At 39.0% G+C, this 14,625-nt stretch overlaps 1 protein-coding gene across 9 annotated transcripts in view; it reads left to right on the top strand.

The window, feature by feature from the left end:
• Positions 1–14,625, top strand: part of ZNF385D (zinc finger protein 385D) — a 684,415-nt gene that overhangs the window by 355,697 nt on the left and 314,093 nt on the right. For all 9 annotated transcript variants that reach the window (XM_033929937.1, XM_033929944.1, XM_033929934.1 and 6 more), the window contains one exon: positions 4,057–4,167. In XM_033929937.1, coding sequence (XP_033785828.1) covers positions 4,057–4,167 — 111 coding nt within the window. The remainder of the gene's footprint in view (positions 1–4,056; positions 4,168–14,625) is intronic.

The following is a 14,625-nucleotide window of genomic DNA, read 5'->3' as shown; positions in this document are numbered from 1 at the left end:
ACTGAGATGGCCTCTGGCAGGCATAGCAGGACCTATCACAGTCTAATGTTGTAGGGTATGACAGTTAAGTTTCTATAACTAGCAGAAATTTCAAGTTTAAAAACTATAGGGGAAAGACTTTTATACTATGGAAACTAGCTAATACGAGAGTAAAGTTTGCCATATCCGGACACCAGCACTGAATATCCGGGTTTAGGTGACAGCTAACTCCTACTTACATGGTTAAGAGTGATATTCAGCACTTAACTGCCTAAGTGACAGCACATAAAGATATGCCATCTGACTTAACTGCTAATATTAGATGGTTAAGTGCTGAATATTGGCACTTAACCACATAAGTGCTGACTCTGCCCCATGGATCACCCACAAAAAAGCAAGCTTTGAATATGGCAGTCTGTGATGATGTTCAGCAACACTATCAGGTTAAAATGATGTAACTTTGAATATCAAAACTTTTTGTCTTCAAAAAGGTTGTGAAAAAAAAGATAAAAGGGGCTCAAAATATATTCCCATAACTTAATCATATTTACTTATAAAAAATAGAAACCCTCATAGTATATAAAAAAAAACCTCCAAAGCTCCTCCCCAAATTCTGCAATTAAAATATTGTCACAGCACTAAAAACTAACCCCTCCCCTTTATTACGCCATGGTAGAGGTTTCTACCACAATTCAGAGAGCTAAATGCTCTGACACTGCTCTAATCTCAGAATTTTATGAGTGTCAGAGCAGCGCTGGAGCATTTAGCACCCTGGGCCACGGTAGAAACCTCTACCACGGCTTAGCAAAAGAGTGTTTATAATAGTAGCGGAATAATTAAAACATCAAAGAACTTATCATCATGCAAATCAAACATCAAAAAGATGTTTTTTGTCCTTACTCTTTACTAAACTAAACTAAATCTTAAGTTTATATATAGCATCCTCTCCATAAAGATAGAGCTCAGCACGGTTTACAGGAACTTTAAGATAAGGAAGGAAAAACATAATAAGAATTAGTGATAATAAAGAGGGTAGCGAGGTTTATATTGAAAGGAGCCCAGATTTTGCAGCAGGGCAGGAAGGTTATTCCAAAGCTCAGTGATTTTGAAGAAAAGAGATTTCCCTAGTTTTCCAGCATAGATAATGCCTTATAACGAGGGGAAAGATAGTTTAAGTTTTTGGATGGATCTGATAGTGTCAGGTCTCGTAGATAGTTGAATTAGAGGAGGAAGAATGCCATGCAAGATCTTGAATGTTAGGGAGGCACATTTAAAGCGAACCCTAGAAATTACTGGAAGCCAGTGAAGTTTTGACAAAAGCGGGAAAACATGATCAAATTTACTTTTTGCCAAGATCAACCTAGCCGCAGTGTTTTGGATCTGCTAAAAACTTTGAGGACTTTTCTTGGTTAGACTTAGATAGATGGAGTTAAGTTTCAAGTTTATCAAGTTTATTCAAATTATTTGATTAAACGCTTTTCCAAATTACAAAGCGTTGTACAAAAGATAAAAAAATATGATTTTAAAGAAATCACTTATACATAATGTATTAATCAGACATACGAGGGTAATTGGTTAAAAACCACGGGAAACAATAGGAAAGGAGGGAGGAAATACAATTTTTGAAGAAAAAGTACATAAAAGGGAAGTACATTAGGAGGGTAGGAAGAAGAGGATTAGTGACAGAAGTGGGATTGGATGAGAGAGCTATTGGAAATCTTGTTTTGGAGAAGGTAGAAATCATAAAGTATTACCTCTTGAATGAACTTTGTTTTTTCAGTTAAAGGCTTCTTTAAAAAGAAGACACTATTAAGCTACTCTTAAATTTCTGCAAATCTTGTTCAAGTCTTATGTATAAAGGAAGAGAATTCCAAATCATTGGAGCTGTGACAGAAAAAATAGAAGCACGGCGTGTTCCGATAATTTTCAAGGAGGGAACGTTAAGGGTAGACTGTGAGGATGATCTAAGTACTCTTGATGAACTATATGGAATCAGAAGCCTACAATAGTCCAGCCTGGAAAGAATGATTGATTGTACAAGGACAGCAAAATGTTGTTGGTGGAAGCAGGATCTCACTTTTCTCAACATGTGTAGACTAAAAAACTTCTTTTTTTTTTTTTTTTACCAGAGAGTTGAGATGGTCATTACATGAAAGCGAATCTGCACAATAAAGTATTTTCAGAATTAATAACAAAGAATTAAAAAAAAAAAAATCCCAATAAAACTTCTATTCAACAATCCCAAAATATAAAGATGACAGCAAATAACCTGGAGCCTGCTATCTCAGCAGCAGGTCATATTTAGGATCTGATATTGAGGGCTCCTTTTACTACTAATAATAATAACTGCTAAACTTCCTACACTCCCTTCTCAGTCAAGGCTCCAACGTTTGATTCTCCAACTGGATCTAAGCAGCGCCTTTGACCTAGTTGACCACTCCATCACGCTGAACTGTCTGGAGGCAATAGGCATCTCAGAAAACACTCTTACCTGGTTCCGGGGATTTCTCGAACTCAGGTCCTATCAAGTACTCAAAGATGATAATCTCTCCTTCAGCTGGAACAACAACTGCGGACTCCCCCAAGGCTCCCCGCTCTCACCGACCCTCTTCAATATCTACCTCATCTTATTGGGACACCTATTACAGAGCTTAAACCTCACCTTCCACATTTACGCTGACGATATCACCGTCTTACTTCCATTATCCGATATTTCGCCAAATTTCATCATTCACCTATCCAATATCCTAAACCAAATAGAACTTTGGATGAAGGCCTACAAACTCAAACTGAACACAGAAAAAAACAAATTTTTTCTAGCCTCTCCCAACGAGCAGCTAAAAGACAACAAGATTCACGTGAATGGCAAAGACTACGAAATTGATCAATCTATTAAAATACTAGGGTTACCCTTGACAGACACCTAACACTAGATAAACACACGGAACTAATGTTCAAAAAATGTATCTCTACCCTCTGGAAACTTCGCACCATCAAAAAATTCTTCGACGAATCATCCTTCCGTCTATTAGTACAAGCCTCCATCCTGAGTACTCTGGACTACTGCAACATCATATTTTTGGGAGCATACAAAAAGTCCCTCCACAAACTAAGATTAATCCAAAACATTGCCGTCCGTCTCATCTTCGGACTCAAGAAATGGGAACACATCTCTCCATATCTCCAAACACTCCACTGGTTACCAGTTGAATCCAGAATACTTTTCAAGTTTGCCTGCATCAGCTTCAAAGCGATATTCAGGATGCTACCATCTTACCTAGCGTCCCAATTCCTCACCTCCTGCCCAAAAAAAACCTCCCGCAGAACAAACCTCTTTACTTACCCATCCCTGAAATCATGTCACTACAAGAAGTACCTAAACAGAATGCTTTCCTTCCAGGCAGCTCGACTGAATACATGGCTAGCAAAACCAATACTCGAAGCCACATCATACGCTGACTTCAGAAAATCTCTGAAGACCCGTCTCTTCAACTCCACCCAATCTCTCCCCCCCCCACCAGTTATAATCCTCCCTGAAAGTCCTCCCCCTCCCCTTTCCCTCCCCCCAATGCTTATGCTGTACCTCTCTTACGCACATTGTAGATATCTAACTGTAAACAGCATTGATCTTTTGTAACTGTTCATATTGTATCATCCTATAACTCAGTTTAACATCCTGTACCTTATTGTAAACATCCGGTAATTGTTCCCTTGTTTCTATCTTGTACCTTATTGTAACACCCCTGTATCGGCTCTCTTTGTAGTATCCTGTATCGTATCGTAAACATCCTGTAACTGTTCTCTTGTTAACATCTTGTACCGTTGTAAACACCCCAGTACCTACTCATTTTGTATTATCCTGTATCCTACTGTTAACACTGTACTCTCTCCAGACACGACTTTCACTGTAAACCGCTTCGAACTTAGGGTATAGCGGTATATAAGAAATAAAATTATTATTATTTATTATTATTATTATTATTACTATGAATTATGCCAAATGTAAGGACAATGACATGCAATACTTAGGGGTTTGATAACATAGAAAAGTCAATTTTTTTTCCCTTCCCTTTACAGATGGACCCAATTCAGAAAGCTGTAATAAAACATACATTTGGAGTTCCTCTTCCTCATAGAAGAAAACAAATTGCATCGTGCAACATTTGCCAGCTGAGATTTAATTCTGATGTAAGTCTTCTGTTTTAATCAGGTTTCCAGAATGTAAATCGGGCTAGATTTTCCCCATGACTTGTCTTAAATGTACATTTTTTATATTTCTAGAACTCTGCCTGAAATGAATTTTTTTTTTCATATCCTGTGCTTCTGATGTGAAATTTGTATGTCTGCTCTTTTTCACTTAGAATTTATTAAGCATTCTTTCCATAGATACAAATAGGGAGAAGGCCTTTAGGCCCTGATTCTATAAACGGTGCCTAACTCCTAGATGCTGTTAAGCGCAATTGTCAGTCATCTGCTAGGCACCGTTTAAAAAATCGTGCCTAGTGGTGCCCAAGTGGTCCTAGGTGACAGGCAGTAGGCATTGGATCCTTAGGTGCACTGCCATTTAGGCCAAGGTTTTATGGGCCTAAATGAATGCATCTAAGTTAGGTGCCTTCTGGCACCTAAGACAAACCATGCCCCAAATCCACCTTGAATCCACCCCTATTCACGCTTACTCGATGGTAGACACCTCGATGTAGACACCAACCAAATTAGGAGCATACCATCTAATTACCCCCTTCCCCATTTTTAGCGCCAGCTGCGGCGGTAACAACTCCGACGCTCATAGAATTCTATGAGCGTCAGAGCTATTACCGCCATGGCTGGCGTTAAAAACTGTGCTATGGTTTTGTAAAAGTGGGTAATTGTTTAATGATTTTTCAATTGTTTTTTAATGACACTTTCAATTATCAGCAACGATTAAGCCAATTAAAAAAATTCAGTTAGGTGCCTAGATTGACTATGCACACCAATCTAGATATTTGACTTGAGGCATCATTTATAGAATCTGGCCTTAGTAAATAGGCCTCCTGAGGGTTCGGATGCTTATTTTCAAAAGCATTTTACCAGTTATAGCAACCTTCTATTGAAAACAGAGCCCACTGATTTCTAGGGTAGAGATAAAGGGGGAAATTATCAATATGAGCTATTGTTAAGACAAGTTATATTACGAGGAGGTGCTAAAAAATTCTCAGCCCAACCAAGAAGAAAATGACGTGGATATGGTTCAATCAATGAACTAACAACAAAAAAAAAAATATAGCAAAAAAAAAACTTGGATATGGTGAAAACCACTAATAGTAACACTCAAATGGAATAAGTAAAGGTATAACACTAATGAAACACAAGCAGAAACCAATCTTGACGGAGGAAAAAGCCTCAGACAGGGGCCCGCCCACCTCCACAATGGTGGATCTTTTGGATCTTTTGAGACGCGAGTGGCATCCGGATGAGAGTGTGATCGGACTTGTTACACCCTGAGGCAGCTTGACAGTGAAACGCTGGCCACCGTTGGTGTACCGATCCTTAAAGGAGAAAGTTAAGTTATTATTATCTTCTTCTACTTCACTCAACTCTGAAAGCAATTTTCAAACACATTGCTAGGACCATCTAAACAGGAGGTTTTGTGCCAGTGAAGTGATCGCCCGAACACCGCTATTCCACCATTGTAGAGGTGGGCGGGTCCCTGTCTGAGGCTTTTTCCTCCATCAAGATTGGTTTCTGCTTGTGTTTCATTAGTGTTATACCTTTACTTATTCCATTTGGGTGAAAGTGGTTTTGTTACTACTAGTTTCAATCAATGATCTAAAACAGTAGTCTCAAACTTGCGGCCCAGGGGCCACATGCGGCCCGCTGGGTACTATTTTGTTTATCATAATCACAAAAGTAAAATAAAACAGTTTCTTGATCATATGTCTCTTTAGCTATAAATGACAATAATGTTTCTGCAAATTGGCATTTAGGGCTCCTTTTGCTAAGGTGCATTAGGGCTTTAACGTGCAGATTAGCGCATGCTACAATGCCGCGCGCGCTAGACGCTAATGCCAGCATTGAGCTGGCATTAGTTCTAGCCGTGTAATGCGGGGTTAGCGCTGCGTGTGCTAATCCGCTGCGTGTGCTAAAAACGCTAGCGCACCTTAGTAAAAGGAGCCTTTAATGAAATAAAACACATTTTCAGCTACAGTGGCAAAATAACGGTCAGAATTTAGGACTTTTCAGCACCCCCTCATACTGTTAAACCCAGTTATTAGGAACTAGACTGCTGATATTCAGCATTATTTAACCAGCTAGAACAGCACTTAACCAGTTTAACCAGAAAAGATAACCAGTTATCCCCACTGAATGTTTGCTGTTAGTAGCTAAAAGTTATTCCGTTATATCATGCAAAAACTGGCAATTTTTAGCACTTAGCGGCTAAGTTTAGTGTCCAAATCCGAGGGTGTAAATAGCAGTCCTATCTTTGACTACTATAAACGTAACCTGTCAGCGCTGAATATTGACTTTGGTTCATTTATAGCACCTAACCCCCCTCCCAGATATTCAATGCTGGTCACCAGAAACGGCCTGGTATTGAATATCAGCCAGCCTATCTCCCGCTGACTAAATCTCAGTCCCTATGTCTCATTGCATAAAATGGGACCTGTGTGAAAATAATAGTTAGTGGTGATAGTAATATGTTGATGTAGTTTAGCCCATGTTGAGGACTATGCTCCAAAATATTTTGGGGTTCTTGTATTAAACTGCAGTAAGTACTAATGTGTGTTTCCTACAACTAAAAATGCCTTACCATGGATGACCTATGGTATTTTGGGATCAGTATTCACTACCCACATGCTAAGAAAAACTTGTTTTAGCCCTGGGCGTGGGCCTCGGAGCTGAGAGTGAGTGTGTTCTATGCTAATTGGTTAACAGAGCTACATTGTGATGTACTAACCGCTTAGCACATGGTTACCATGAGAACCCTTCTCGCCTACAAAATATGTGATGGTAGGAACTCACATGTTAATGGGAAAATTAGTATGTGAACATTAATAAAGAAAATTTTAAAAATCAGCCATTTTATCTCAGCAGTAAAAATGGCCTTATCACATGAGAATAGCACGCATAAGGGCATACAAAGGCCACTTTTTACTGTAGTTTGTTAAAAGGGCCCCTTTATGTAAATTTAAATAAATATAATCTCTCTGTGATACCTATACTATCATCATCCAGCAACGAATTTACTTTCTTGATGACCTTTCCATTAGGGAGCCTTCAGAATCAGCTGAAGGGCTTATAACATTGGTTGAGCCTGACAATTTGGGTTTATGATATAAAGGTACGGTTGGGGAGTGAAGGGGATGAGCAGAAGATGGGCAAAGAAAAACAGGAAGTGTATGGTTAATAGTTAAATTAAATAAAAGGAGGAGGAGATCTGGTGATTACTAGGCAAAAGTAAGCATATTATGGTATGATTGGGTCCTGGGGGAATAGTGGTAAAGGATTGGTAGTTAGTAGTTGGGGCCATATTTCAGAGGTGACAAGAAATAATTTTGGTGGACAATTTTCTGTTTGGAGAGTGGTAGCAGGAAGGTGACAGGGTTTGGAAGTGTATAAAACAAAAGTTTACCACCTGAAGTCTCGGCAGACATCTTGAAAGTCTTTGGAACAGCGGCGGCAGCTATAGTGGTAGCAGGGGCAGGCAAGACTTGGCTTATTTCCTGCCTCCTAAAGAGGCCTCTAGACCACTAGGGATGTTCAAATTGGGCATGAGGGTGGGGTCAAGTCGGGGTCATACCACAGGAGGAGATGGATGCCAGAGGATAGAGGGAAGGAGATTCAATGGATGGATAGATGGATGACAGAACAGGTAGGGAGGTATAGAAGGATGAATGCTTTCCAGAACAAGAAGAGAAGGAAGGAGAGATGCTAGGACAGGGAGGGAGGGAAATTTGATAGAGGAGAAAGGGAAGGAAGGATGCCAGGGGAGGAAGGGAGGGATGAAAGGAAGAAAGGATGGAAGCTAGAACATAGAGGGATGGATGGATGCCAGATGAGGGAGTGAGTGAAGGAAGGAAAGGATGACAGGTCAGGGAGGGAGGGATGTCACAGTAGGGAGGGGGTATGACAGAGCAGGAAAGAGGGAGAGATGGTCAAAAAGATGCCAAGGGAGGTAAGGAAGGAAGGATGCCAGGGGAGGGAGGGATAGATGACAGAGCGGGATGTAATGCCAGAGCAGGGAGAGATAGATGGGTAGATGAAGATGGATGGATGCCACAGGAGCTTTCAAGGGATTTAGTGAATCTCCAGTTCTACAGAGCTAGGTTTTTTTGTCTACTTTTTGCTTGATGCAGCTTGACTTGTTAAGTAGGCAGCCTGATCAACCAGTCAAACTGTGCCAAGCAAAAAGTAAACAAACAAAATCAGGGCTCTATTGCTGGGGATTCACCCAACTTTCAGTGATTGGGGTGCTTATTCAGGTATGGCTTGATGACTGGGTGAGGAATACTCATGGGCTAATACTTGAAATAACTGAGTGTATTTGTTATTTTGGGATTGTTTGGTTGAACATGCTTGGGTCTCCATCTATTAGAATAGTATATTTACCCAACCCCCATGAAGGCCCTGACAGTACTGATCCGAATTTGGTTAAGCAACTTTTGCCTGCTGCCTGCTCAACAAATAAAATTCAGGATCTTCAGGTGGTTGGGTGAATCCCCTGAAAGCCCTGACTGCACACCACTGCATAGGAGGGAGGGAAGGGAGGACAGTTTATAGAAGGGGCATAGAAAAAGGGAAGATGCCACATGGAAGGGAGAAAGAGGGTGGAAAGTGGATGAAAGGGGCAGAGAGAAATATGGTGGACTGTGATTGGAAGGAAAGAAAGGGCAGATGCTGAATGGAAAGAAGAGAGTGAAGAAAAGATGAGGATAGCAGAAACTATAGATGACAAAAGGTAGAGAAAAAAAGATGCATTTTGTTGCTTTAGAAGATATAAAGTAGTATTGTAGCTGTATTGATAAACATTTACAGTGGAAATAAGATAATCTTTTTATTGGACTAATTTTAATATATTTTTTACTAACTTTTGGAGACCAAAACCTCCTTTCTCAGGTCAGGACAAGATACTATAACAGCAGTATACTATACTGACCTGAAGAAGGAGGTTTTAGCCTCTGAAAGCTTATAGAAAAATGTATTAGTATAATGAAATGGCATTATCTTATTTTCCATTTTTTGTTGTAGTTCTATTTGTTAATTTGTAAAGTGGTGATTATTTGTCAGGTTTTTTTTCACATTTACATCAGCTATCTTTATATTTTGCACTGTATTAGAGGACGTGTCACTGTTTATGTGGTGTTGTATTATATGCAGACTCTAACTTCTTGGTAGTTCAGTTTAACTTTTTGTCTACATATTTCTATTTTTAGTTTGTAAATGTACTTATTCCATGCTTGGTGAGGGTCTGTTTGTGTGAAAGAGGCTAGTTATTTTAACAGCATTGAATGTGTATGAGAATCAATCTGTAATAATTCAGTTTATTTAGTAGCTTGGAAACAAGATTATTTCTAAACTTAATGCTAAACTTGAACAGTTATAGTGGACAGTGACATTCTTTTGTCAGGGTTGTTTGGTTTCTCATTGAAAAGGCAATAAGTCATGCCCTATAGGTTAATGTTAAGGATTCCCTGTATAGGTTTCAAGGTTCCTGGAAATGACTGAGAGAAAAACACTCTTTTACAAAGCCACAATAGCGATGCTGTCTCGGCAAACACACCGGAGCCTTTCACTTCCTATGGGCTTTGGTACATTTATCATAGCAGCAGCATCACTACCACGGCTTTGTAAAAGAGGCCCTAAGCTAGGGGTGTCATAGTCCTTCCTCGAGGGCCGCAATCCAGTCCGGTTTTCAGGATTTCCCCAATGAATAAGCATGAGATCTATTTGCATGCACTGCTTTCATTGTATGCTAATAGATCTCATGCATATTCATTGGGGAAATCATGAAAACCCGACTGGATTGCAGTCCTTGAGGAGGGTCTTTAACACCCCTGCCCTAAGCTATTTGTGTGTGATATTCTGAGAGCTATATTTGATTGAATTTTTCTTTTCTTTATTTGCTGGCTTTGTTATGCTGTTTAGAAATGGACATAGTCTATTTATGGTGTTTGGTTTTGTTTCATACAGGTAAAAGTACTAAAACCATGTGCTATTGACTTCTTGTACTCTGAAAAAAAGTACTAAGGGCTCCTTTTACATAACCGCAATATAGGTTTCTACTGCAGGCTAGCGAGATAAATGTTCTGATGCTCATAGGAATTCTAGGAATGTCAGAGCATTTACCTCGCCGACCCATAATAGAAACCTCTATCGCAGCTTTGTAAAATCCAGCGTAATTTATTTGTGTATGATATTCATTTGTGTATGATATGCGTTTGTTTCGCTCACAATATTAAAAAAAAAAAAAAAAAAAAAAATCACTTCTTGGTTTATTTGTTGTGATTTTGTGAACTAAGGACTAAATTTTTGGGGAGACCTAGACTAAATATCACTAGTACTGAGCTGATGTTTGGTTTTCTGTGCACAGTGAAAAACCCAGTATGACTCTCTAGTTGTACTTTTATCGATGTTCTTTCAATCAAAATAAAAGTTAGAAGCCCCCCCCCACCCAACACAAACACACAGGCATTAAAGGCTTAAGGGGAAAATTCTGTAAAGGACGTCTAACTTTGTGTCCACAATGTGGATGACCATTGACTTAGGAGTCCAAATAAAATGGATAATAAGCCCAATTAATGACTTTAACAAGCAATAATGGCTGAACGCAATTCACAAAATAGGTGTCCACAATTTCACGGATGCCCATCGTAAAAAGCTGTGCCTAATGCGATAGGTGTGGGCTTGGCTTTGAAATAGACATCCATTTACAGAATTACATGCCATTCAGAATCCTAATGTGTCTACCTAATGCCTAAACTGTATGCATTGCAAAAACAGGTCTACGTTTGAGTGTGAGCTGGGCAATAGGTAGGCAAAGTTAGATGGATGCGACTTAAGTGTGCCAGAAGCATCTGCATATAGGTGAATGTAGGGTTACCATATGGCTCCAGAAAAAGGAGGATGGATTGAGACATCCGGGTTTTACTTCCATTGAAAGCAACTTGCTTGCTCATTCTACCCTACCTCATTCTACCCTAATGTTGCTGGTTTGAATCCCAGTCACTCTCTCTGATGGAAGAGAAATAAATTAAAGCATTAAACAGATCCAACTCCCAGTATCACAATTATAATGCAAAACACCATAAAATTGCCATTCTAATAACATCATTATAATAAAATAATATAACATTAAGTACATTGTTTGTACGTCTAACTCTTGCCTAAAACCTGATTCTCTAAAGGACGTCTCAAAATTTGGGTGTCCAAACTGCGCCTAACTTTAGACGCACTTTGCAGAATCAGGGCCCTAGTGTTTAATAGGCCCCCTTTCCATGGAATGTTTTATTTTTGTGTCTTCTGGTTGGTGTTTATTTCCTGGTTCTCCCATTTGTGTTTTCTTATGTTCTCTGCCCTCTCCCTGGTAGTGTTGATCTTATTGGGCCCTTACCAAAACACATTTTGCTTGGGGAGTGTTTCTACTCATGTTTGTAAGCTATTGGTGTTGTCTAGGAGGACCTTTCTTTTGCTGTGTTTATGTGCCTTTGTATATGTAGTATACAAAGTAATTAAAGTTAGAGTCATACTAGTCACATGCAGACATAGCAGTCCTAAAAAAAAAAAGTAGAATCTTGAATTCTTTAAGTAACAGGAAATCAATATTTTTTAAACAAAGGGGAGAGCCATAATCACATTTCTGAACTTTAAATAGCAATTTGGCAGCTGTGTGTTGAAATTATGTAATTTTCTTAACAAAGAAGTTTTTAAACATTTAAATAATTACAGTAGTCAATGCTTTTAGTATAAGTCTGTGCATGAGAGTAAAAATAGCTGAATCAGTCAGATAAGAATAAACAGCACAAGTGTACTTAAGGGCTCAGGAGCAGGACCTCGCAATAGATAAGATCTGCTGTTGGAAATTTACTTTTGGATTAAAGAGATGCCCCACACTATGGATAGGATCAGAAAATTAAATCAGAGACCTAGAAAGTAGTAGGGGTGTAAGTTTGCTATGCCATTTATAGCTTTAAAAAAATTGGTATTTTTAACAACTTTTTTTTTTTTCCATTTTGGGGTAATGTCATCAGTGGTGCACACTATTGCCCAATGGTGCAACCTGTTATTGAAATTGTGTTGCCTAAAAATAGGAGACTATTCCATAACATAGGTGCCATTACAGAAAGCACAACAGATGGTCAAGGTAACTTTTCTTACCTCCTTCATCATTGGGACCGTAATCAGCTTTGACTAGAACACAAACTGTGACTAGGTGCATATCTAGAGAATGTCATGGGGCCAAATTTTCCCCGTTCCCACATGATCTCTCTCTATCCCTGTCATGTCTCCACGAGCTCTGTTCCTGCCCCTTTCCTGAAAGCTCTGTCTTCATCTGCACAAGCCTCAAACACTTTAAAATCATAAGTGCTTGAGGATTATACAATTAATGTAGAGCTTGCAGGAATGGGACAGAAATGGGGATACTGAGATCTCATGGGGATAGGGACAAATTTGTCCCTGTGTCATTCTCTAATTAGTACAACTTATTTCTTAGAGTGGTGGATCATTATACCATAATATTTTTTTTTTTTTTTTTGAGTTCAATAATTTTATTGAATATTATAAATAATATACAGAAAGCAGTTCAAGTACATGAAAATTGAATAAGAAATATTGATGTAGAAACAAAAGAAACCGTAATTGCATTCATTTGCATATAACAAATTATTAAGAAGCATTCAGAGTATTTGAAACTGCTAAGAAAAGAAATAGAAAGGGTAGATAAGCAGAGAGGATGAAGTAAAAGAAAAAAGAAAGTGAGGATGAAGTAAAAGAAAAAAGAAAGGTAAAGAAGGAGAAAGAAAGAGGGAGAAAAAGAGAGGGGTAGAAGTGTCTACGAGGCAGAATGAACATATGAATCCAAGAACGACCAAGGTGATTTATTTCGCATCAATTTTGTAGAGAAACGAGATATCATGTTTTTTTCATATGCATATGATTCGAATTTATGGTACATGCTCAAAGAGTTCCACCAAAAGGTGTAGTCTAGTAATGTAGATGATTTCCAATTTTTTAAAATGTGCATAAGAGCTGTCACAAACATGGTGTCAATGAGTTTGGGAGGACAGTTTGATAGTGCGAAGCAAGGGTGTTGAGAACGAAGGATTATAATGTCCATGGAAATAGGTTCTGAACATTTGGTAATAGATTTTATGGTGTCCCAGATACGAATCCAAAAGGAATGAACCATAGTACAGTGAAGAAGCATGTGATCAAGAGTTCCAGGCTCTTTCAAACAGTTCCAACAGGTAGGATCTTGTTTCAGTTTCGCTTTCCACATTCGAAACGGAGTCCATACTGCATTCCACATAACAAAGAACATTGATTGCGAGACTCTTGAGGATAATAGAGGACGATTTGTAGATGACCAGAAGAGTTCCCAATCTATTTCAGAAAGCTTGGTCTTTAAGATAGAGCCCCAGTGGTTCATGGATTGAGGCGTAAAAGTGAAGGTGTGATCTCTTAAGATACTATAAAAAAGAGATATCGCCCTACCTTTCAGTAAAGCCAAGGTAGACCAGTGACGAATAGTTTGATGAGAGGTCATAAAGTCAGGGCGCATTTGCACATTAGATAGTATTCTAGTAAGCGTAAGCCATTGAGGATATACAGAGGATGGGAGTGAGTTTACAGAACAAAAAGTATCAAATGGGACAAATGAAGAGGAGGAGATCAATTGATGAACAAACCACACACCCGCCCGCTGCCACCTCTTCCATGAAAGGGATCTACCCTTATTTTGAATTTTAGAATTATTCCAAAGGGACATGAGTGGGCCTTCAGCAACAGAGATCTCAGCCACTGCATCTAATAATTGAAAAGCATGTTGTGTTGCGCTCAGCAAAGAATACTTTCTCAAGTGTCTAGGTATCGACACTGTAAGGAAGCAGGAGATGTGTAATGGTGCACATAAAAAGCATTCCATTTCAAACCATGCTGGTTGATCCTGTGGATAAGAGTCAACAATCCAGTGAGCTCCGTATTTGGCTAAGGATGTGATGTAATAATAATAAAAATCAGGTAAATTTAAGCCACCTTTAATCTTAGAGGCCTTCAGCTTGGCGAGAGCAATACGAGGTTTTTTCTTGTTCCAGATAAATTCAGAAATTTTCATATTAAGCCAATGAAATAACGGTTTATGGCAGAGAAGGGGAAGCATAGATAAAGTATAATTAATTTGTGGAGCTAAGGTCATTTTAATGGAGGCTATTCTACCCCACCAGGACAAATAAAGCGGGGACCAACGCGATGTAGTACTTGAAACCAAGTTTTTGATTTTAGATATATTGAGATCCTGAGCAAGTAATGGATCTTTATGTATTAAAATCCCCAAATATTTGGACTTCCGGTGACGTCACGACCCAAGATGGAGGGTTAGAGACTTTGCTCTGACTCTCCCCTCCAGAGCGCATTACTTTCCCGTTGCGGGACGCCGAATTCAGAGTGCCTGAG

The sequence above is a fragment of the Geotrypetes seraphini genome, chromosome 2, assembly GCF_902459505.1.
Source record: "Geotrypetes seraphini chromosome 2, aGeoSer1.1, whole genome shotgun sequence".
Classification (NCBI taxonomy): Eukaryota; Metazoa; Chordata; class Amphibia; order Gymnophiona; family Dermophiidae; genus Geotrypetes; species Geotrypetes seraphini.
The sequence above is the reverse complement of the archived record's forward strand: the minus strand, read 5'-3'. Positions and strand labels throughout refer to the sequence as shown.